This window comes from Hyaena hyaena, unplaced genomic scaffold (genome assembly GCF_003009895.1).
Source record: "Hyaena hyaena isolate Hyena2069 unplaced genomic scaffold, ASM300989v1 scaffold_456, whole genome shotgun sequence".
NCBI classification, from domain to species: domain Eukaryota; kingdom Metazoa; phylum Chordata; class Mammalia; order Carnivora; family Hyaenidae; genus Hyaena; species Hyaena hyaena.
In genome coordinates this window covers 87,372-112,169 of record NW_024081087.1, presented here as the reverse complement: position 1 = coordinate 112,169, position 24,798 = coordinate 87,372, and the positions used below count along the sequence as shown (strand labels likewise).

General features: G+C 40.1%; 1 protein-coding gene across 2 annotated transcripts; it reads left to right on the top strand.

Moving 5' to 3' along the window:
- The first annotated feature begins 1,964 nt into the window (after positions 1 to 1,964).
- On the top strand, positions 1,965 to 24,564 carry LOC120246181 (membrane-spanning 4-domains subfamily A member 4A-like). 2 transcript variants are annotated; one of them, XM_039253569.1, is made up of 7 exons: positions 1,965 to 2,143; positions 11,874 to 12,033; positions 13,128 to 13,268; positions 14,988 to 15,044; positions 16,710 to 16,868; positions 21,242 to 21,343; positions 24,309 to 24,564. In XM_039253569.1, exons 2-7 carry the CDS (start codon positions 11,890 to 11,892, stop codon positions 24,378 to 24,380), a joined length of 675 nt encoding a protein of 224 aa, XP_039109500.1. In that variant the 5' UTR covers positions 1,965 to 2,143; positions 11,874 to 11,889; the 3' UTR covers positions 24,381 to 24,564. The 2 variants fall into 2 exon arrangements, with proteins under 2 accessions (XP_039109500.1, XP_039109501.1); XM_039253570.1 differs by lacking the exon at positions 21,242 to 21,343.
- The last annotated feature ends 234 nt before the right edge of the window (positions 24,565 to 24,798 follow it).

Here is a 24,798-nt window from a genome sequence, read left to right as displayed (position 1 = left end):
TTTGAGCTGCCAGCACAGAACCCGATGCAGGGCTTGAACCCACGAACCGCAAGATCATGACCTGAGCCAAAGTCGGACGCTTAACCAACTGAGCCACCCAGGCGCCCCACCATCAACCCTATTTGAAGGCCTTTATAAAGTTCAAACTAAACATGCTCAAAATTTTACTATTTGTACCCGTAATTTAGTCCCTGCTCTTGTCTGTTTCCTTTGTGAGTGGTCCTATCACTCATTCAGCTCCCTAAACCAGAACCTGAGGGTCATCCTTTCCTGTTGTTGTCTTTGTCCTATGCATCCATCCTACCGCCAAGCACAACCATTTCTACTCTCCAATCATCATTCAAACTCATTTGCTTCTCTCCACCTTCATCAGCTCCAGTGGCCATTCAAGCAACTATCATCTGTTCCATATATAACTGTAGCTTCCATGAAGCTACCTCTGTGCCTTCAGTGTTATTTCTTCCTATTGTTTCTCTACATGGAGCCCGGCACAATATTTCTGAAAAACTCTTTTTATGTTTTCATTTTGAGAATAGTAACTCCAGAGGATTCCAAACAAGAGTCTTCTGAATTAGACGGAACTGTCTTTCCATCACACCTACACCAACTCTATGCATATTTCAGCTTCTGTGAGCACCAAGTAGACATACATCTTAAGCACATGGCCTCATACTTAGTAAATATCTCATCAGTTTTAAACAGATTGAATTACATTCATCAACATGAAGACTTTATAAATTCTCATTACTAGGATAAATTCCAAAGTCCTGAAGGTGATGTAAAGCCCTGGATTCTCTGACTACTCTTACTGGCTGCTCCTGTTCTATTCTTCAGTGACTATGAAGCTTTTTCTGTTTCTTGACCGCACCATGATCTCTCTTACCCTTTGGTTTTTCTTCATTTTACTGATTGTTTTTGGAAGGCCCTTCATCCCCTAACTCTCCTTCCATTCTCCTGCTCATTCATCAGGGCCCCAGTTAGATGCTTCTTCTTCTGGAAGTCTCCTCTGCTTATCCAGAGTTGGATTAATTAATCCAATCTATGAGCTCTCTTAGACTGCTCTACTCTACTTTGCAGGGAACTGGTTATCCTGGATTATGGTGATATATGTCCTTGTTTGTATGCCTGGTGATCTGCAAGCTCCTTGGGGGCAGGACTGTCTCTATCAATTTTCACCATTTAAAAACATTGTTTTTAATATTTATTTTAGGAGCACGAGAAAGACAGACAGCACGAGTAGGAGAGGACCAGGGTGGTGGTGGAGACTTAACTGACTGAGCCACCCAGGCACCCCCTTTTTTTCACCATTTTATCTTCAGTACACACTGATGGCTCAAAGTAATTTTTCCACAAGAAAATGTTTAAGGAACAAGCACTGAACACCACTAGCTTTCTCCTCCATATAAAATACTGAGTTCCTATTGCAAATGAGAGACCTTATGTTCAGAGAAATAATAAGGCCATGAACAAATGGTTGGAATTGGCTTTGTCTTAGTCACATACCAGGCTCTTTCTATGATACTAGATGCCTCTTTGCTTTAGAAACATGTCTTAATTAACTATTGCTATGCAACCAACTTGTTGCCACTTTATAGGCATTCATCCCTAATGTTGGACTTTCATGTAAATAATATATTTAAATCGTATATAGAAGGGTAACTTGCAGTTTTCACCATGTGTGAAATTGTGAAGAGGGCTTTTTAAATGCCATTAAATTAGTTTGTGTATATTAAGGCCTTAGAGCAGTCTGACCCACAGTCAGTCCTCAAACACTGATTTCCCCTGATATACACAGTAATAATACACTGTATACCATATACACAGTATTATACATACTATTATTTTCCTACCAAAGACGTATGAGGCAGTCACTGCTTGTTCAGCAAATTTCACAGGAGGCATCCACACCCATTTTAGGGACACTGAATCAGTTAGTGCTTCCGACATAAAAAAGGAACCAGCTGTGCATCTGAGAAACACTCGGCACCGCCTTTGGGGTTCAGAAAACCTGCAGGAGAGGAATGCAGATTTGACCCGAGTGAGGTGTGTGGCAGGAGCAAGCATTGTGCGTGGACCGACGGCACTTGCCCCGAGTCTCCGGCACTCATAGGAAACACTGCAGATATTGCAGTCTTGAAGAAAGGTAGGGACCTGCCTTCCTAGGCTCTGGGGCTGATGGTTTTCTCATCCACTCGTTCTAGGAAACCTGGGAGTCAAATGTGAGAGGATCAGGTCACTTCTCAGAGCACGAGCTAGTATTCCGGGTTGAGGTGGATCAAGTTCACTTTTAAATGTACGTTTGTGGGACAAGGTTGGGGAGCATTCTTTGCTGCAGAGGATGGGGGTAAGGACAGGCTCCTAAAGGCTGATGCTAGAAAAGGCAGTTTCAGTTACTTTTGATCTCTCCATCCCTGGGCTCTTAGGAAACCAAAAGCAGTATTTTATGCTTTTCTCTAGGTAGTTCATGTACTCTTGACAAGTCCCCTTCTTCTGTGGTCTTTATTCTCTGTCTCTGACATCATTTTTATAATTCAGCATCCAGAAGAGATCTGCTACGTGCAGAATTTGGTAGAGACGTTGTCAGACGAAGTGGGGGGCCCATCTTATGCCAGCCCTGGGGTAGACTGTGGCCTGACCTAGTTCCCCAGCCCTATTGGGTACTGTTCGTGAGACGCCAAGCCATGAACCCAAGCTGCCTATGAGGAGGTCCACTAAGGAAAGAGTATTTGTGGATCTGTGACATCCCTGAGATCAGAAAGAAGCTTGCTGCAATTATGCCCAATGCGTGTTCCTCAGATGAGGTCAGTGAAACCCAGAGAAGGGAAATAACTTATCCAGACTCACACTAGTTAGTAAAAGATTCAGGACCGGAGCCCAGACGTCTTGATTCCTAGTACAGACTTTTTTCCTTACCCAGGTCCCTGTGTCTACTACCCCATCATCATCCTCAATCAACTGTCCAAGTTCAGGCCTCCTTTAGGATCTCTATTCCATTTTATACGTGTGACAAAGAAGGGGAGGCGGCTCCTTCAGACTGCTGTTCCCATGCTCCCTCCTTGGCAGTTATGACCCAGGAGGAAAATGGTGATAAACATTAGGAAATAAGAAATGGGTGTCAGTGCTGACCCACAAGGACACTCGGCATCAGTGGAGGAAAAGTGGGGAGTTTTCTAGGCTTCTCCACATCTGAGGCAGGAGCAGCAAAAACAGGAAGACACTATAGCTGTTGGTAGCCCGATGTAAGTCACAAATGATAAGGTAAGCCTGTGGTTTGGAATCTTCCCCAATCTGGAGGAAAAGAGGATCCAAAACTTCTCTGTTGTTTTGGCTTCCTTTCTATTTGAATATAGGGAGATTGAATCCTGGAGGGTAAACACACTTTTGTCCTTAGGGCATTTACCTTCCATAAGTAATTAGCACATGAATTTGTGTGGAAAGAAGGTAGGAGGCAGTTATGTCAATTTATAGTGAGTTCTTTAGAAGGAACAGAGCGTCAGCCCCCAGTGACCAGGACCAGATGTATGTTACCACAAAAGATGGAAAGACCGCTAGAGTCATTTGAAAGCATTATTTTAATATAGTGTCTGCTCGGGGAAGCTCACAGTCTTATTAGATATAGAGGAAGAACCACCACAGATGTTAGACAAGACAGGATCTACATTTCCTAAATCGTAGTCTGAAGGTATGTCTGAGAGATCAATGCAGACATTTATTTGCATTAAAAAGAAGTACACCGAAGTACTCATTCAGCTGGACTAAGAAGAATTATCAGTAGTTGCTTTTACAATACCTTTGGCCTCTATGATGGAAGAAAGAAATAACTGAGATGTTTTCTTTTTTCCATCTTTATTAAAAGATAATTGACATACATTACTGGATAAGTTTAAGGAGGACAGCATGATGGTTTGGTTTATGTATTGTGAAATGATTACCAGAATAGGTTCAGCTAACATCCATCTTCTCATATAGATACAATAAAAAGAAAAAAAAAAGAAAAGAAAAAAATGAAAAAGACAGTCTCTCTTTCTTAGGATTTACTCTCTTAACACGTTTCCTCTACCTCACATAGCCATGTTAGCTGTAGTCAGCCCATTGTACATTGCACTCTTAGCTCTTATTTATCTTACAACTGGAAGTTTGCATTTTTTTTTTACCAGCTTCCTCCATTTCTCCCCACCCTCACACTTTGTCTCTGGTAACCACAATCCTGACCTCTTTCTATGAGTTTGGGTGTGTGTTTTTTAAAAATAAGATTCCACATGTAAGTGAGATCATACAGAATTTGTCCCTGACATATTTCACTTAGAATAATGTCCTCAAGGTCCATCTATGTTGTTGCAAATGGTGCAAATGGTGCAAATGGATTTCCTTGTTTTTTTAATGGCTGAATAATCCAGTGGGGTGTGTGTGTGTGTGTGTGTGTGTGTGTGTGTGTGTAATGCTGCCATGAACAGATGAAGGTACAGATAGCTTTTCAAATTAGTATTTTTGTTTCCTCTTGATATATTCCCAGAACAGGAAAAGTGGAATTGCTGGATGATATGGTCATTCTTTTTTTTCAATATTTTGAGGATCCTCCATACTGTTTTCCATAGTGGCTGCACCAATTTACATTCCACCAGCAGTGCACAAGAGCTTCTTTTTCTGCCCATCCACACCAGCTTTGTTCTCTCTTGTCTTTTCGATGATGGCCATTCTAACAAGTGTGAGGTGATATTTCATTGTGATTTCAATGTTCATTTCCTTAATGACTAATGATGTGGAGCATCTTTGCATTTACCCGTTGGCCTTTTGTGTAGCTTCTTTGGAGAAATGCCTTTGCAGATCCTTTGCCCATTTTTTAATTGGGTTACTTTTTCCCAATTGAATTGTATGAGTTCTTTATGTATTTTGGACATTAACCCCATATCAGATATATTGGTTTGCAAATATTTTTTCCCCATTCTATAGGTTGTCTTTTCACCTTGTTGATGATTTCTTTTTTTTTATTTCTAGGAGAGAGAGAGACAGCGTGAGCAGGGAAGGGTCAGAGAGAGAGGGAGTCACAGACTGAAACAGCCTCCAGGCTCTGAGCTGGCAGTCAGCACAGAGCCCGACGCGGGGCTCGAACCCACCAACCGCGAGATCATGACCTAAGCGAAAGTCGGACGCTTAACCGACTAAGCCACCCAGGCGCCCCTCACCTTGTTGATGATTTCTTATGATATGCAGAAGCTTTTGGTTTAATGTAGTCCCACTTGTTCATTGTTTTGCTGCTGGTACTCTGGATATCATATCAAAAAATTCATTATCAAGGCTCATGTCAAAGAGCTTTATTCCTGTGTTTCCTTCTTGAAATTTTATGGTTTCAGGTCTTACATTGAGGTCTTTATTCATTTGAGTTAATTTTTGTGAATGGTGTAACATATAGGTCCAGTGTAATTCTTTACCATGTAAACATCCCATTATCACGGCACCATTTGTTGAAGAGACTGTCTTTTCTCCATTGAGTATTCTTGGCTCCTTTGTCAAGTAGTAGTTGACCATATGGGTTTATTTCTGGGTTCTTAATTCTGTTCTATTGGTCTATTTGTTTGTTTTCATTACAGATGAAAAAAGCTATACTATAGCTTTATAGTATAGCTTGAAATCATGAAGTGTGATGCCTTCTGCTTTGTTCTTTTTCAGTTTTCCTTTGGCTGGTTGGAATTTTCTGTGATTTCATATAAATTTTAGGAGTTTCCTACTTCTGTAAAAAATGCTATTAGCATCTTGATAGGGAATGGACTGTGGCTTTTGGTAGTGTTGTCATTTTAACAGTATTGACTTTTCCAATCCATGAACATGGAATACTTTTCCACTTATATGCCTTTAGTTTCCTTCATTAATATCTTGCAGTTTTCAGCATAAGGATTTTTAATCTTCTTAGTTAAATTTATTCAAAAGTATTTTGTTGTTTTTGATGCTATTGTATTTTTTTTTCAAATTTTTATTTAAAGTCTTGTCAGTTAGATGCTATTGTAAATGTGATCAGTTTCTTCATTTCTTTGTAAATTCCTTGGTTGGTTTATAGAAACACTACTGATTTCTGTGTATATTAATTTTGTATCCTGCAACTTTATAAATTCACTGATTAGGTCTAATGGTTTTTTGGTTGAGTCTTTAAGATATTCTATATATAAAATCATGTCATCTGCAAATAGAGACAATTTTACTCTTTTCTTTCCAATTCTGATATCTTTTATTTCTGTTTCTTGCCTGATTGCTCCAGCTAGAACTTCTATATTGAAAAATGTGGTGAAAATGGGCAATTTTGTCTTGTCCCTGATCTCAGAAAAAAAGCCTTCAACCTTTTATCTCTGAATATGATGTTAGCTGTAGACTTGTTATATATGGCCTTTATTATGCCTAATATGTTAACAGTTTTTATCATGAATGGATATTGAACTTTGTCAAATGCTTTTCATGTATCTTCCTGAGATGATCATGATTTTTTTCTTTCATTCTATTACTATGATGTATCACTGATTGATTTGCATATGTTGAACCATCCTTGCATCTCGAGAATAAATTCCACTTGATCATGGTGAAAAATGCTTTCAATGTGTTGCTGAATTTGGTTTCCTAGTATTTTACTGAGAAATTTTGCATCCATCAGGGATATTGGTCCCTGGTTTCTTTACTAGTAGTGTCCTTTTCTGGTTTGGGGATCAGACTAATGCTGGCCTCATAAAACATAAAATGAAGTTGGGGGTTTCCCCCTTTTTTATTTTCTTTGACAGAGTTTGAGATGTTAGTTCTTTAAGTTTTGGTAAAAGTTACTAGTAAAGCCATGATGGTGCTAGGCTTTACTTTGTTGGGAGAATTTTTTTTATTAATGATTTTATCTCCTTACTAGTAATTAGTCTATTCAGATTTTCTGTTTCTTCCTGATTCAGTTTTGGTAAGTTGTAGGTTTCCAAGAATTTTTGCATGTCTTCTAGGCTGTTCATTTTGTTGGTATATAGTTGTTCATAGCAGCCTCTTGTGATCCTTTGAATTTTTATGATATTAGTTGTAATGTCTCCTTTTTCATTCATAATTTTGTTGACTTGGGTTTTTCTCTTTTTTCCTTGGTAAGCCTAGCTAAGGGTTTGTCAATTGTATATTTTCAAGGAATCAACTCTTAATTTGGTTAATCTCTTCTATTGTTTTTTAATTCTATATGTCATTTATTTCTGCTCTAATCTTTATTATTTCCTTTCTTCTGCTATCTTGCTTCTTAATGTAGGTGTTTATTGCTATGAACTTCTCTTTCAAAATTGATTTTGCTGCACAAGTTCTGGTATGCTGTGTTCTCATTTTTATTTGTCTCAAGAAACTCTTTTATTTCCCCTTTAATTTTTTTTTTTTTGATCCAGTGGTTGTTCAAGACTATTGTTTCATTTCCTTGTGTTCATGAATTTTCCTGTTTTCCTCTTGTTATTGATTTCTAGTTTTATGCCATTGTTGTCAGAGAAGATGCATGGTATGATGTTAATCTTGAATTTTCTAAGGATTGTTTTGTAGCCAAACCTATGGTCTATCCTAGAAAATGTTTCATGTACACTTGAGAAAAATGTATATTCTGCTGTTATTCTAGTTTCTTTGATCATCTATAGAACCAAGTCTGGAAAATACTCTGACTAGGGGACTCAAGGGGGTGCAGATCTGCCTGAATTGGATCCTTTAACAAGGTTTGTGTCTTTGTTCATAAAGGATATTCATCTGTAGTTTTCTTTTTTAAATGATGTCCTTTCTGGCCCCAAACAATGAATTGGGAAGTATCCTTCCTCTTCCAGTTTTTTAAAGAGTTTAAAAAAAGGGTTATTGATAGATAAACCAATAACCCTTTTTTTATGGGCATGGAGGAGGACACTTGTGGGGATGAGCACTGGGTGTTATATGGAAACCAAGTTGGCAATAAACTATTTAAAAAATATATATATATATATATATATAATAAAGCCGATTTCATAGAAAAAAAGTTAAAAATTTTTTTAAAGCGTTATTGAATTTTTAAAAAATCCTTAATAGAATTCACCAATAAAACTATATGGGCATGAGCTTTTCTTTATGGGAATTTAAAAAATTCTTAATTTAAATTCTCATTATAGTTCTTTAAAGCTTTTGTATTTCTTCTTCCATCAGTCTCTAAAAGACTTTAACTGTCTCATCTAAGTTATCTCATTTATTGGCATATAGTTGTTCATAGTATTTTCTTACAGTTCCTTTTTTTTCTGTAAGGTTGGTAATCATGTTGCCTTTTCCTTCCTGATTTTAGTCATTTCTTCTCACAATTTTTCTTATTCAGTCTAGATAATGGTTTTCCAATTTTGTTCACCTTTTCAAATAATACCCCATCACAAGCATTCATTGTTGTTGTGGCTATTTGTCATTGCTGTTTGTGGTTGTGGTGGTGGTTGTTGTGTGGTGACCACCAGATCTCTTCTGTGAAGTCTATTTTCTTTATAATCTGTTCACGTTAGAATTTCTACTTGATAAGTTTAATGATCAGCTAATGATTTAACAGATATCTTTAAGAGCCCCTCCCCCCAACCCAAAGTCTCCTATCCTTTTGTCGGAGATGGTGTGTGTGTGTGTGTGTGTGTGTGTGTGTGTATGCATTGGGCAACTTTAATGCTCCAGTAGTTTATACCTCTATCTTAGCCTTTCCTTCTTGCTTGCATAGAGCCTCAAAATAAGCCACAGTTGAGGAATTAGGGACTCCTCAGGTTTTTCCTGGGCACACATACAACATATGTGTGTGCATGGCCTTCTAGATTCCTGGGCACACATACAACATATGTATGTGCATGGCCTTCTAGATTCCTAGGGATACATTAGGAATCTTTCAAAGATCCCTGCAAAAATCTCATTCCTGTTTATTTCCTTTAATTATTTTTAATCCAGATTTTTCTTTATTCCAGCTGTATCACTGCCTCAAGAAGCTGTGAATTAAACTATTTCTGATGATTGCTTTTAACAAACATCTTGAGGCTAGGGCTTCTGCCACAGAACGAGCCTTGAGTCGTATTAAGTAGAGATAACATCTAAAAATGGAGCTTTTCCAGATGTCTTCCAAACAGGTCAAACAGTGACAGTTCTCTGGGCATGGGGCTTTTAAAGGATTTCCAATTTTGCTCTAGCTCCTCCACAGGATGTTAAGCGGCTGGCTTCTATAGCTGCTATGGTTCTAAGACTTTTAATTTTCAGGGCGACACAGTTGGAAGAGGGTAATGGGAGAAAGACAAGTTAAAACATGACAAAGCTCAAAAAAACCAACAGAGAGAATCAATGAAACCAAGAGTTGGTTTTGTGAAAAGATCAACAAAATTGACAAACTTTTAGCTAGATTAACTAAAACAAAAAGGTGAGTCAAGTAACTAAAATTATAAATGAAAGAGGATATTACTACTGATTTTATAGAAATAATAAAAGGATTATAAGAGAGTACTATGAGCAGTTGATTCCCCAAAACTTAGATAACCTAAATGAAATGGACACATTCCTAGAAACACACAGTCTACCTAGACTTACTCATAAAGACATAGAAAATCTGAAGAAACCTATTACTAGAAAGAAGATTGAATGAATCATTGAAAACCTCCCAACAAAGAAAAGCCAAGGACCAGATAGCTTCACTGGTAAAACTTGCTAAACATTTAAAGTACAATTAACACCAATCTTTATCAAACTTTTCCAAAACATTCAAGAGGAGGGAATACCCTGTAAGTCACTCCACGAGGTCAGCCATACCCTGATACCAAAGCCAAATAAAGACATGACAAGAAAACTACAGAGCACTGTTCCTTATAATTATTGATACAGGTATCCTCAACAAAGAACTAACCAAATTTAACAGCATATTCAAAAGTCCCACCATGACCAGGTGGGACTTATACCTAGAAATTAAGGATAGACCAACATATAAAAATGGATCAATTAATATGCCATATTAACAAGATGACATAAATAATCACATGTGATCATCTCGATAGAGAAAAAGCATTTGACAAAGTTCAACATCCTTTCACGATAAAAAAAAAAAAAAATCCAGGAACTAGAAATAGAAGGAAACTACCTCAAAATAATAAAGGCCAGATATAAAAAATCCATAGTCAACATGATACTCAATGATAAAAGAATGAAACCTTTTCCTCTAGGATCAGGAACAAGGCAAGGATGCCTGCCTGATTTTGCCACTTTTATTCAGCATAGAAATTGAAGTCCCAGTCAGAGCAATTCAACAAGATAAAGAAATAAAAGGCATCCAAATTGGAAAGGAAGAAGTGAAATGATCTCACTTCACAGATGACATGTTTTTATATGTAGAAAACCCTAACAATTACACACGCACATGTACACACACACACAACTGTTAGAACTAACAAATAAATTCAGGAAAGTTTCAGGACACAAAATCAACACACAGAAATCAACGGCATTTCTATACACTAACCATGAACAATATGAAAATGAATTCTTTCCCAGTTCACTCTTTCACCTTGTGCTACAGATGAAAGCGCATCCATTTTCAAGCTTGAGACTTTTGTGGAGCTTCAGTGAGGCATAAATGGTATCAGAATTGATGGTGGCTTTGCAAAGACAAGTTTCACTTCCCTCAAAATTTATGGATGTGAGCCATGCAACATCTGAATACAGATGCAAATGAGTAGATTAAGTGTTCAGGTGGTTTAAACGTATTTCCACATAACCTGACTGGGATTATGGGAGAAGAAGTGGCATAAGAGTAGTATGTTTGTCCTCTGAGTCTCAGAAAAATAATATTATGCACCCTTACTATGCATTAGCTAATCAGGATTTAAAACGTTTTAGTGGGGCAAGAAATTTAAATTCTCAGTGCTAGGGCTGTAATTCGGGATCATGAATTCCCTCCACAAAGTCCAGAGTTTATAAGAATGAGATATGAGATTAAATAAATCGTAGTTAGTAAAGATGAGGCTGGAGAAAGTTTCCAGCTCTGAGAATGTAACTGCACAGGAGCACAGGTGATTCTATGTAATTTATTCCTATTATAAAATGGGAATGATAGGTGTCTTTCATGGAGAAATGGCTATCATCAAGGGGTTATGCAGTAACAGGGACAGAGCTAAATGCAGACTTCATGTATTTGAGGGGCCCTCACATACACCTCCATTCTCTCTAGATTTCCCTCTCTTCAGTACTTTCTGGTATCTTGAAGACATATGGCATTTCTCTCTCTGTCTGTCTCTCTCTCTCTGCTTCTGTCCTTAAGCTGTTTCTTGTTTCTCTTTCCTGGCTGGCTCTTGCAAGAAGTACATTTTGCAAGGGCACCTGGGTGACTTAGTTAAACATCTGATGTTTGGCTCAGGTCATCATCTGTGGCTTATGAGTTAGAGCCCTGTGCCAGGCTCTGTGCTGACAGCTCAGAGCCTGGAGCCTGCTTCAGATTCTGTGTCTCCCTCTCCCCTGCCTCTGCCTCTCTCTTTCTCTCTCTGTCTCTCTCTCAAAGATAAAACAGCATTGGGGTGCCTGTGTGGGTCAGTCAGTTAAGCGTCCGACTTCAGCTCAGATCATGATCTAACAGTTCATGAGTTTGAGCCTCACGTTGGGCTCCCCTCTGGAAGTGCAGAGCCCTCTTCAGATCCTCTGTCCCCCTCTCTCTCCGACCCTCCCCCACTTGCGTTCTCCCTCCCTCAAAAATAAATTTAGAAAACATTAAAAAAATAAAATAAAAGTCTTTTGTAAAATAAATAAATAAACATTAAAAAAAAAAAGAACTACCTTTTGTAAAGATGTTCTAATAGCTGTATAAGGCAGGAAGGGAATGTAGACCCTAGGTGGTCCTGTTATTTCCAAGACCTCATTGTAAATTACATTTCTTTCTGTAGCCTCTTTTCTGTTGCCATGGCAACCATGCAAGGACTGGAAGGGACCATGCCAGAGGCTGGCCCTGGTAGGTACCAGCCGGACCAGCCTGCTGTTCTCCAGTCACATCTGTGGAAGAGAATGCCGGAGAAGTTTTTGAAGGGGGAGCCTAAAGTCCTTGGGGTAAGTCGGTTACAGATCTGGGAGAAGACCGATCGAGTTGTAAACTCACAGTTCATCAGTTTTAACAAATACTCCGTCCCATTAGCCTCATAATGCATCAGCCAGCCCTATGGACATGGGTATTTGATGTTCAGGGCCTATCACTCAAAAATGATATGATCTTCTGTTACATTTTGCTTCTTATTTAGGTGTGTTTAGAACACAGTGGCTTGGGATGTATTCTAGGGTTGCGGGTCATCCATGATAACTTTAGCTTCAGCAGAGAAGGGCAGCAAAAAAATAAAGGCCATACGTGTGCTAGCTGGTGTCCACCTTCCCGGTAGCTGATTGCCCTGCATTGTTACGATCTCTCGGGAATTTTCTTAGCCTGCTCCTCAGAGGTGGAAAACCCTTCAATTCCCTGTGCATTTCTGTTTGGAGTCTCAGGGCGGGGCAGTGTGCCTAAAAGAAACAGAGTTTAAAGAAAGATAGGTTAATACAGGTGGAAGGACAAGGAGTACAGACGTGTTCTCTAGACCAAGCTTTAAACCAAGGGGACAAAGTCATCGTGACAGTTTGGATCCTTTTTATATCTGGGGATAACTGTACTCCAGCACCTGTATTTTTAGACCCCTAGACTCACTCATATCCTCAGGCCCTAGACACCAGAACAATATCACATTACACTTCTCTTTTTCTTCTCCAGTACACACATTCCTTCCTTCACATTATTTTTCCTTGCTAGAATAATTTCTAATTGCTTCCTAATTCCTAGGTCACTCCTGTCTGAGAGGGTAGTGTGTAAAGGGGATCAACCGCTATAGTAGGAGTCACGGCCTGGGGAGGTCAGTAAAGTACCTCTGGGTAGGTCCTGGCCCATTCTTTTCACCTTGAAAATGACCGAGGCAACTGGGATAGACATCCCAAGAAACCACATAATCTAAGCTACATGTTAACCACATAAGTTAACATATCCGTAGTTCTTTATATGAAAGCAAAGAGACAGGAAAATATCAAGTCCATCCGACTCTTTCAAAAGATGGAGAAGAGGGGTACCCTGGTGGTCGGAAAGGGAGTCGTAGCTAATCAGTTTTTACTTTCTTCATTAATTCTAGGTCATGCAGATCCTGATTGCCACGATGAACCTCAGCTTGGAAATAATAAAGATGGGTGTCCCATTGTCACTTGCTCAGACACATTCTTTTTCACATTCTTTTTCAAGTCAGGATGTGAACAAATTTGTGGGGTCAGTGGTGGTGAGTATACCTTTTGATATAGTTGGAGACAACATAACATAGTTGCTAACATCCTGAGCTTTGAAATTATGTCCTAACCTTCTTTTGTAGTTCTCTAACTTTGAAAAAAGAGATCCAATTTCCTTTTGACCGCATTTTCTCATATTAAAACTAGGAATAATAACATAAGACTCCTAGAAAGCCAAGCAGATTAAATATTTAATACATATCAGGATATATCACAGCAGCATACAGCAAAAGACCCAAACCAGGGTGGATTAAACATTGAAAGCATTGATTATTTCACAGCAAGAAACCCAGTGGACTTTGGTGGACTTTTGGAACATTCCTCAGTTTTACTCATATATATTGTTCACATTCCTTGTTAAGTTTTTTTCACTCAGAAACTTTATATATTTTTGCTATGGCAATGAAGTTATCTTATTAAGTCTTATCTTTAAACACACAAATACATGTATATTTGTATATAATTTTTGTTTATATTGTTCTTCCCATGTGCTGTAATGAATTTTCCTAGAGTTTATAGTTGCTTTTAGTTGATATTATTAGAGGCCTGCAGTATAACATATTCATATTTAAATAGCAGTAATTGTAACCATTTTCCTCAAATATTTGTCTTACATGGCTATTTTGGTTAATATACTAAGGAGAGTAATACATAACCATCTACATCGTTATCTGGATTTTGACTTTAATAGAGATAGCCCTAGTGTTTCCCCGTTAAATACGACTGAGACACATGTTCTGTCATGTTACAGTAAATGGAGCTCTTCATATATTATGAATAATGGTTAAGTCAATAAGATGTTGAATTATATAAAATGTCTTAAAGTTGTAAACATAAATAACAATTACCATGTGAATTTTCTCCTCAAATCTGTATTTATGAATTACAATAATATATAATATTTAAAAATCTAGACGTTTGAAGAAATACCTCACGTAGTCATGATGCATCTCATATAACATGGTGGATGATTCTCCCTATTATTTTTTTCCAGAGGTGACTTAATTTACCCTAATCATCTCCATGTCTTGGTATTGAGAAATATTTGAAGGAATCTACCCAGCTGTTTCATTACATCAGTCTTTTTTCTGGTATTATGATACTATGTTTGAAACTCCTGAAATCAAATTTGGAAAGCAACCCAGAAATTCAACAGTCAAATAGTTTAAGACAGGGCGTCCAATCAATTTGACTCCAGCTGTTTAGCTGAATGGAAAATACTCAAATGATGTAGCCAAACAGAATAACATATTATAATCAGCATCTAATATGGAATTGAAAAACTTTCTTTGCTATTATTCCATTTACAACTTTTAATAGTCATATTTTTAAAAAGAAACATTAGGTTTTTTTAAATAAAATTTCTCTTTTTTTAAATAAAATTTCATTAAATTTGGTACCATATTAGGGTTCCTTATGTCAGCAATTTAGAAGCTTTCTTTATATTTCAACGCCCTCAAACAGTTTATATACCATTGCAGAGAGACATTGTTTTTGAAAGTCTTGATAAGTTCTCCTGCGAATCCATCTGGTAGAATTTCTCTGTTGTTTCTGGGAGAAGAGGGGAGTTATTTACAATCTTTGGTGCTTTCTTCCAATGTAATTGGTCTATTTAACATATTTATCCAAGGTAGGGGTAAGTATTAATAAGTTAGGACTTCAAATATTTGTTGAAAGGTCTTTTACCTGTATTTTTTTTCTCTTCTTACTAGTTTATTATTTCAGGATCTTTGTCAATTGTAGCAGGAATTAGAACTACAAAAGGTCTGGTGAGTAATATTTCCTTTCCTCATTTTTTGTTTGTGTGTTTCTGTTCCAAAAGAGGGATTAACCAAGTATGTATTCCACTAGAGTAGAAAACAGATTTTGTTTGTTTTTTTAAAAATCAGGAGATGGGGCGCCTGGGTGGCTTAGTCGGTTAAGCGTCTGACTTTCGCTTAGGTCATGATCTCGCGGTTCGTGGGTTCGAGCCCCGTGTCGGGCTCTGTGCTGACTGCCAGCTCAGAGCCTGGAGCCTATTTCAGAATCTGTATCTCCCTCTCTCTCTGACCCTCCCCTGCTCACGCTCTCTCTCTCTCCTCGAAATAAATAAAATAAAAATATTTTTTTAAAAAATCGGGAGAGGGGCGCCTGGGTGGCTCAGTTGGTTAAGCATCCGACTTTGGCTCAGGTCATGATCTCACAGTTTGTGAGTTCAAGCCCCGCATCAGGCTCTGGGCTGATAGTTCAGAGCCTGAAACCTGCTTTGGATTCTGTGTCTCCCTCTCTCTCTGCTGCTCCCCAACCCATGCTCTGTCTCTTTCTCTCAAAAATAAATCAACCCTAAAATTTTTTTAAAATAAATAAATAAATATTAAAAAATAAAAATCAGGAGAGATTGTAAGTTTTACATAGTTGCTTTGGTCTTTCAGAAATTACAGTAAAAAATGGCTGATCATACAATTATGATATGATATGGAAAGGCAGTTGCCAAGAGACCCTTTATGAAATGAAAGAGAATTCCTAAGAAGGAATGTCAAATGGTACCGGTCAAACAAAGCTTACAGCTTGAGAGTCAGCCCATAACAGTGGCACCAGTGTTGATGTGCCAAAATATTTATTGACTTATGGATTAAAGTGTGTATTCCAACTGTATACAGAAAGGGTTTCCTTTTGGTTTTCAGTGAAAGGAATTCACAATAAGTCTATTCAGTAAGGAAAAGCAAATTTCAAACATAACTCCCATGCCAATATGCCTTTCGTAAGACAAATAAAAGGCAAAAGCCCAGATCTTGACTAATGTTTTTGCTGGTTAAAGACCTTAGTTGGGTTTTCTTTGCTCAAAGGATAAAGATCAGACTAAGGAACACGATCCCAATGGTTTGTCCAAATCTGACCTCAGTCTGTCTCCCTAGCATCTTCTAGCATCCAGCTATAACCATTAAAATCACCCTCATGCTACAGCCACACTGAGCCTCTCATGCTTTCATGGAGAAGTTTAGCTCTTAGAAGGCTCCACAACTTCACCAAGAGAAGAGAATGTAGAAAAAGGAATACTGAGCAGAGGGAGGTCAAACACAGAAAGTGCAGAGGTGTGAGAGGCAAGAGACATTTGGAAACGAACAGCCAGGCACCTGAACTAGGGCGCAGTAGGAGTTGGGCATGGACAGATCTGTCCAGCTAGCGTGTGAAAAAGAGTTTATCTCATGGGCCTAGGGAACATCTGTGGGATTCAAACTTGGGAACAACAGAATCATATTTATGTTTGGGCAGGAGACTGCCTGGAAGGGCTTATGTTTCAGGGAAGAAGCAAGTGAGGAGATAGTCCAGTCATCAAGATAGAGAAGGGGGGAGTCAGTGGGGAGAGGGGCAAGAAGCAATGTGTGTCAAGTGGTTGATGGAGACAGCCCTGTGGATGCTGTTGGATTAGTGAATCGATTTTCCTTCCTTCCTAGATCCAAACTAGCCTAGGATTAAACACCTTCAGTTCTGTCTTGGCTGGAGCAGAGGTCTTCCTCACTATCCCCAACTTGAGTGAATTTCAAGCGCCTGTCTTCTCCTGCAAATTTCATCAGAGGTTGGAGAGTTGTCCCATGGCCATGTCCATTTTAACGGTGAGAACTCCCTCTCTTCATGGGGTACTGTAGGGGAAGCAAGTCGCAGGAGCCCTGGCCCTGGCCCCTGGCATCAGTACTCCCTAACTGACGGATGACTCACTTTGGGAAATTAGAAATGATTGAAGAATAGGGCCATCTTTTATTCAAGAGCCAGGCCCACGTCTCATCTCTATTTTTTTTTCCTCTATACATGATGAGGGAGAGTGGGAAGAAGGCTCACAGTCATAGAACACAGAACACCTACCTGCTCTTACTAGTGCATGCACTAAAGCATATTGAGGGTTTTTTTTTTTCCCTGTTTAATGCGAAACCACCAATTCTGCAATGCGCTCTAAAGCGGCAGACCAATGTCAGTCCCTCTGTGTCGCCAGGGCTCCCTGATGGCTTTACCTGCTTCTCTAATAATAGAGTAAAATGGTCTTGAACATTAGCCAACGGGTGCCCCTCCCCACATCTCTGGAGGTTCTTGCAAGATTAAGTACTTTGGGCCTCAGCACCCCGCTCCTGGCAAATTCCCAATTTCCACTCCGTATTTCACTACTTTGCTGTAGCACCTGCCCTCATTTACCTAGTATCCTAATGGCCCTGTTCCCCAAATTGCCGCTTCCACCAGCCTCCGTGGGTGGTGAAGCCTTGGGACCCGGGGTTGGCGTATGGAGGGGGCGCTACCACAGCACAGTTGTCATCAAATGCAATTGGATCTTTATTAAAAAGTCTAAGGGCACCTGGGTGCCTCAGTCAGTGAAGCGTCCAACTCTTGATTTCCGCTCAGGTCATGATCTCGCAGTTTGTGAGTTCGAATGCGGCCTGGGGCTCTGAGCTGACAGTGCCGAGCCTGCTTGGGATTCTCTCTCTATCTGTGTGTGTGTGTGTGTGTGTGTGTGTGTGTGTGTGTGTGTGTGTCTCCCCCTCTGCCTTTCTCTCTCTCTCAATAAATAAATAAACTTAAAAAAAAATTTAAAGCCTGTTATCCATTCTCAGCACCATGGAATTCCTGTTGTCCCTCCTCCTGGGGAGCTTCAGGCTTTTCCTTGGGCTGCATAGCCCTCTCCCTCACTGACCCTTGTCTTCACCTGAACGTGGAAACTTCGCATTCTTCTGAACTTATTCCGAACGCAGATCAGTGACGTTGCCTCCTCTTCATTTCTGAGCTAATCCTAGATAAGTCCTGAGTGGCGTCCAGTCACACCAAAATAATCTCTAGAGTGCCTCTGCAAAGCTAATTTATACTCCTCGTAAGATTTCTAGCAGTTCTTACGGAGTCCAAGTTTATTTCCCACCACTTCCTCAGAATCAGGGAATTTATCTCAGAGAACTTGTATGTTTTCCCCCAAGATCACCCCGTGAGAAACTGGCAAAAGCGTGATGAGATTCTGTGCTTTGCTGCCCCTGATGCCTCTATTTGTACTTATGTTTAATAGTGTTCTCTGTCATCACCATGAAGGAGGAGCCTACTTTTAGTTTCTGCAATTCTCTCCAATTAAGGTCCACGAGGGCACAGTAGACAAGGACAAAATATGGACTGGACCGGCTGCGTGGGGCTGGCTGCCTGGGTGTGGGACCCGCCAGGCACACGGGGCTTACCAGTTAGAAGAGCCGTACGCCTGGTTGATTGTGCTACTGTTCCCATCGTGAAGTTCTTAATAATTTTTTAACAAGAAGCCCTCTAAATAAAGTAGCTGGTTCCGCCTTCTTCTCCATCACCTTCTCCCGGAGGCTGGCACCTATTCCTATTGTGTGAACACAGTTTCTGCCTGAGTTTACAGCAGAGCAAATCCATGAGGGCTTCCTGGGATCTGAAGTATCTGGTCTGTTCGTACCGGGGCACCTGCATGGTCATCCCACAGGCCTGGGAGCTTGTACTTTATGGCAGTCCTACAGAGGGACGTAAGAATGACACTAGACTCTTACCCATAGGAAGCTCCTTGGAGGAGACTATAGAAATATTGGAAAGCACGGAGCTCCTGGGTGGCTTAGTCGGTCAAGCGTCTGACTCTAATTTCGGTTCAGATCGTGATCTCACAGTTCGTGAGTTTGAACCCTAGCATCAGGTTCTGTGTTGACAGTGTGAAGCCTGCTTGGGATCCTCTCTCTGTCCTTCCCCTGCTCACTTGCTCACTCGCTCTCTCTCTCTCTCTCTCAAATAAGCATTTTTTAAAAAGGTTTTTTTTAATTTTTAAAATGGTTTTATTTCTGAGAAAGAGACAGTGTGAGCAGGGGAAGGTCAGAGAGAGAGGGAGATACAGAATCTGAAGCAGGCTCCAGGCTCTGAGCTGGCTCTCACAGAGCCCGACGCGGGGCTCGAACCCATGAACTGTGAGATCATGACCTGAGCTGAAGCCAGAGGCTTAACTGAATGAGCCACCCAGGTACTCATTTAAAAATTTTTTAAAAAAAGAGAAATATTGGAAAGCCAGCTAGAGGTTGATGAAGGGCTTACTTTTGAATGTGATCTAAGAAGCGTTTAGAAAGGGTGAGCTCTTTGTAGGAATGAGTAGAGCACACAGTACCTGGAATCATTAGGCAGAACAGTATGAAATCACTAACGATCATCTCTGTTTGATCTAGAAAGACAGCGGCTTTATATGGCTCAAACTGATATATTATATATATACTTTTAGCTACTTTTTGTTGGAAGTCCAGCCTGGCCGCTCTTTTTGTAAATAATGTTTTATTGGAACATAGCCATACCCATTTGATTGCACATTGTCTATAGCTGCTTTTGTATTATAACAGTAGAATTGAGTATTTGTGACAGAGACCTTATGGGCTGTAAAACCTAAAATATGTGTTAGCTGGTCCCTTATAGAAAGTTTGTCAATTCCTGTCTATGCTACCAGATTGTAGCATCCTTGAGGCTGGGGAAATCATCTGTTTATTTGCGGTTCTGTCTTCTGTGCCCTTGACAATTCCTGAAACATAGAGGCTACACTATGTTGAACAGATGAGTAAATAGGTAAAGAAATGACAAATGCGAATATTCTCAAGGCTCAGTTGAGTCTGGGTCACTCATGTCCTGGGTTCTTGGTCTCTTGACTCTTCCGCAAAAAGATAGGTACTATCCCTATCCATGGAGAGAAAAATAATATTTAGACCAAAGAATTCCAGGCATCCAGTCCAGATTTTTTAGGGTAGTAAGAGGACTACCCAGTGTTTCTCAAATTTGACCATATGTTTTGGCTAAAGATTAAACCCAGAACCAGTTCTCTGGGGAGATGGATCACGGACTGACTAACTGGTATTCATTGTTACGTTAGTTTCTTCTTGTTGCTGTAACAGCCTATTGCCAATTTAGTGACTTGAGACAACATACATTTACCATCTTACAGTTTTGGAAGTCAGAATTTTGGAATGGTTCTCGCTCGGTGAAAATCAAAGTGTTGGCAGGATTACCTTCCTCTCTGGAAGATTCGAGGGAGAATCCATGTCCTTGCCTTTGCTGGCTGCTCGAGGCTGCCTACATTCCATAGCTTGTGATCCCGCCCTGTCTTTGAAGCAAGCAGTCCAACATCTCCAAATATCTCTTGGACTTTGGCTCTTCTGCCTCCTACTTCCACTTAGAAGGATTCTCTAACTATTTGAGGCCCCCCAGATAATCTCAGCATAATCCCTCCATCTCAAATTCAATTAATAAGCAGTCTTAATTTCAACTGCCAAGTGAATTCTCCTTGGCTATGTAACTAAACATGTCCAGAGGTTCTGGAGATGAAGATGTGGATCTCTTTGGTCTATTAATGTTCTGTCCACAACTATGACTCTGGCTATAACTATCAAGACAGGAGGTGATACTGCTATGGCAACTATATGGAGTTTCTGGTGTTCGAAAGAACTAAGTAACCTTTATGACCCCTAACCCTTCTCCCCCTTTAAATAGTTTTCACATTCTGTATCTACAATAGCACTGGAAGGTAAAGTGTGGGAAAAAGTGATTATTTCACTAATGGAAAAAATGGGAACGTAAAAGGTACTCAACAGGCCAAGCGTTGGCCAAGAGTCTGGCTGCAATTCGGAGTTGGTTTTCCCGACATCAGGCCAGTGCTTCTCTTTTGGCATGTAATCATTTGATTACAATTACAATGGTAAGCATTTTATTTATTTTATTTTTAAGTTTATTTCTTTTGGGAAAGAGTGAATGTGAGCTGGGGAGGCACAGAGATAAAGAGAAAGAGAGAGAATACCAAGCAGGCTCCGCACTGTCAGTGCCAACTCGGATGCTGGGCTCGAACCCACGGACTGTGAGATCATGACTGGAGCTGAAACCAAGAGTCAGATGCTTAACTGACTGAGCCCCCCCAGGTGCCCCAGATGGTCAGTGTTTTAAACTTGTCATCTCTCTTTCTCACGGTTCCTGGTGATGCATTTGTTCCTAGAGTCTGGATATCGTGGTGCTCCTTTTGAACATACTAGAGTTCTTCATTGCTCTGTCTCTATCTGCCTTTGGATGCAAAGTTACCTGTTGTAATCCTGGCGGGGTGAGTAGTAGGCTTCCCTTGAAGATGTCTGTATTAGTTTTCTATTGCTGTCTAGTACATTATAGAAACGTAGAGGCTTAAACAACACACAGTTACTTCTCAGCTTCCGTGGATGAAGAGTCTGGGCACACGTCAGCTGGTTCCCCTGCTCAGAGTCTGACATGGCTGTAATGAGCAAGCTGGCTAGGGCTGCGGTCTTGATGGAGCCCTCCCATCCTCTCCGATGCTCACCTGGCACAGTTTATTTCCTCTCTGCTGTGGAACTCATGGCAACTCACTTCCACTTTGAGTTCCAGCAAGAGAGTGAAAACCTGTGTTGCTTTAAATTCCTTTTAAAAAGTTCACGTAAGGGCAAGTCTATCTAGAATAATGTCCCTTTTTTTTTCATTGAAGAATAATTTTAAAAATTCTGTTTGTTTATTTATTTGGAGAGAGACAGAGCAAGCAGGGGAGAAGCAAAGAGGAGAGAGACAGAGAGTGAGGGAATCCCAAGCAGGCTCCCCACTGTCTGCTCAAAGCCCAGTGCAGGGCTCAAACCCACCAACCGTGAGATCATGACCTGAGCCGAAATCAAGAGTTGGATGCTTAACTGACTGAGCCACCCAAGCGCCCCTGATGTGTAATTAACATAGAGTGTTATGTTAGTTTGAGATGTAGAGCTTACTGACTTGACAGTTCTATTCATTATTCAGTGTTCACCACAGGAAGTGTGGTCACCATCTGTCACCATACATGGTTGTTCAATATAATGGATATATTCCCTAACTTTTCATCTTCATGACTGATTTCTTTAATAACTGGAAGTTTGTACCTCTTGATCCCCTTCATCTATTTTGCCCATCTCCCCATCCACCTCCCCTCAGGCAACTACAAGTTTGTTCTCTGTGTTTAGGAATCTGTTTTGTTTTGTGTTTTAGATTCCACATGGAAGGGAAATCATGTGGTGTTTGTCTTTCTCTGCCTTATTTCACTTAGCATAACACCCTCTAGGCCCATCCATGTTGTTGCAGATAACAGGATCTCACTCTTTTCTTATGGCTGAGCTGTGTTCCATCATATAAATATATCATATATACATATTTGTGCCCATCTTGTTTATCCTTATATTTATCGATGGAACTTGGGTTACTTCCATGTCTTAGCAATTGCAAATAATGTTGCAATAAACACGTATCTTTATAAATTACTGTTTTCGTGTTCTCTGGGTAAATACATAATATTGGAATTACTGGATCATACCGTAGTTCTATTTTTAATTTTTTGAGGAACCACCATACTGTTTTCCACAGTGGCTGCACCAATTTACATTCCCACCAGTAGTGTACAAGGGTTCTCTTTTCTCCACATCCTTGTCAACTCTTATTTCCTGTCTTTTTGATACGAGCCATTCTGACAGGTTTGTGAGGTGATATCTCATTGTGGTTTTGACTTGCATTTTCCTGATAGTTAGTGACATTAAGCATCTTTTTCTATTGGCCATCTGTATGTCTTCTTCAGAAAAAGGTCCAAAGAATAATATCCTCTTTGATAAGGTCAACTGATTGGTCACCTACTCACAGGAGTGATATCCCATCCTACATGGGTTCCACCCATACCCAAGGGGAGGGAATCACACAGGGGCATGAGTGACTCGGTGTCATTTTCACATCTTGCTGACCACGATGAATACAGAAAAGCTAATTTTCTCCATCCTCACTCCCCCAAAGGGCTTCCTCTCATAGTCCAGATCAGAGAATGCTTCATAATGGAGAGGAGCCCAGAGAGTGCCAGATTTTGACCCCTTACCCCTATCATAGCAACCTTCCATGGGCTACTGAAGAAAGTCAGGCTTTCAAATTTTTCTACCCATGTGCACACACCTGCCCATCTCTTACCCTGACACCCGCAGCAGATCTGACCAGAAAGAACATCACATAGAGAGAAGATTGGTACCTAGGATGAAAGAAAAGACCAAGAGGCACCAGGAAGAGTAGGACAAGAATCTCTTCCAAGAATTGAATTAAAATGCCGAGAGCTGCTCATTAGTCTTATTACCCAGAGACAAATCATGAGCTAGTAATCGTTTGACAAAATCATTTCTCTCTTGCGCTCCTCCACCATTTTGTGTCTCTTTACTTTCTTTTGGGGATTCCCTGCTTCACCACATGTCCTGCCCCTCAGAAGAGAGAGAGAATAACTCTATTAGTGGACTTCTGCATTGTAAGGACCCTAGAAGTTAAGAGTTTGCAGCAATTCCTAATTATTTTGCAGTTTCATTAAGTGAAGCATTTTACTTTCATTGACCAAAGCATTTGCACAAGGAAGCAATTCTTGTGTCATGATGTCTAGACCTGTGTTCCCTTCCGCTCCTGGTGATACAGGGCTGGGAAATGCTGCTCCCACAAATCTCTTGGTGTGGATCCAGAAGAGCAATGTCTTTGAGGCATGTAATGCCTAAGTTTCATCTCTTCCCTGTTCTATCCCACCCTCTGCCACATACAGACACACACACACACACACACACACACACGCACGCACACACACGCACACACGCACAATTTCACCCTGAGTTTGTGAAAGAAAGACCAGCATTTTCCTTAGTTTCCTGATGATTCTTTCCATTCTGGGTCAGTGTCATTCTTGAAATGATTGAGTCATGGCCAGTAAATCAGGATTTGGGTGTGTTGTGGCCATCATACATAAAGAACCTAATTTGGAAGAAGAGCTCTAAATTTCCCTTAAAACCTTGGTTTACTCAAATTGCTGGGCACCATCATCCACTTACTGGGTCACAGCCACAGCTGTCAGCATCTCATGCCAGGGGCTGTCACTGCATGTTTTTCGAAGATCCAGTCTTATCTCCAGAATGCCAGAGAACCACCACCAAGTGGATCTGGAGACCGAATTCAGAAAAGAGAGTAGGCTCTGATGATGATACGGCTCTTTGTTGACTCACTCGCCTGTGTCATTCTGGTTGATTTCACAGGTTGTGTTGATTCTGCCATCAAATCCCAACGTGGCAGAAACAACATCTCCCACACCACTTACAGAGGTCTGATGTCACCAACAGATCAACAGCAAAGTGTTCCAGAAAACCTATCCTGCCAGTTGTACAAGAATGCCACTTGGGAAAGTACCAGAATCCAACGCTGATATATACAGATCTATTTCAGAATCGTGTTCTCATTTTCCCCCAGGACCTCAACAATTCATTTACTTGCTCTTTATCAACAATAGCAGAAATTAAATAAATAAATCGTATACTTAATGAGTCAGTGGTGCTTGAAAGTTTTTATCTATCTTCAGAACTTTAGATAAGGACATTAAGTTGGTAAGTTAGATTCAGCAGAAAGTCAAAAAGATATTGCTGAAATGAGGGCTCCCTGAAGATTACATTTTTCTGCTTCCCTGGCCAATACTTCTCCTTCTGATTTAATTTTCTTCTCCTGCCTTTGGGAGTACAAGGTGGGTTTTTT

Bases quoted from the DNA above. Each gene is read 5' to 3' on its own strand.
- LOC120246181 (XM_039253569.1), top strand. From the start codon at position 11,890: ATGGCAACCATGCAAGGACTGGAAGGGACCATGCCAGAGGCTGGCCCT. The intron at 13,269-14,987 runs GTGAGTATACCT...TCTTCTTACTAG, and splicing joins AATTTGTGGGGTCAGTGGTG to TTTATTATTTCAGGATCTTT. The intron at 21,344-24,308 runs GTGAGTAGTAGG...TTGATTTCACAG, and splicing joins CCTGTTGTAATCCTGGCGGG to GTTGTGTTGATTCTGCCATC.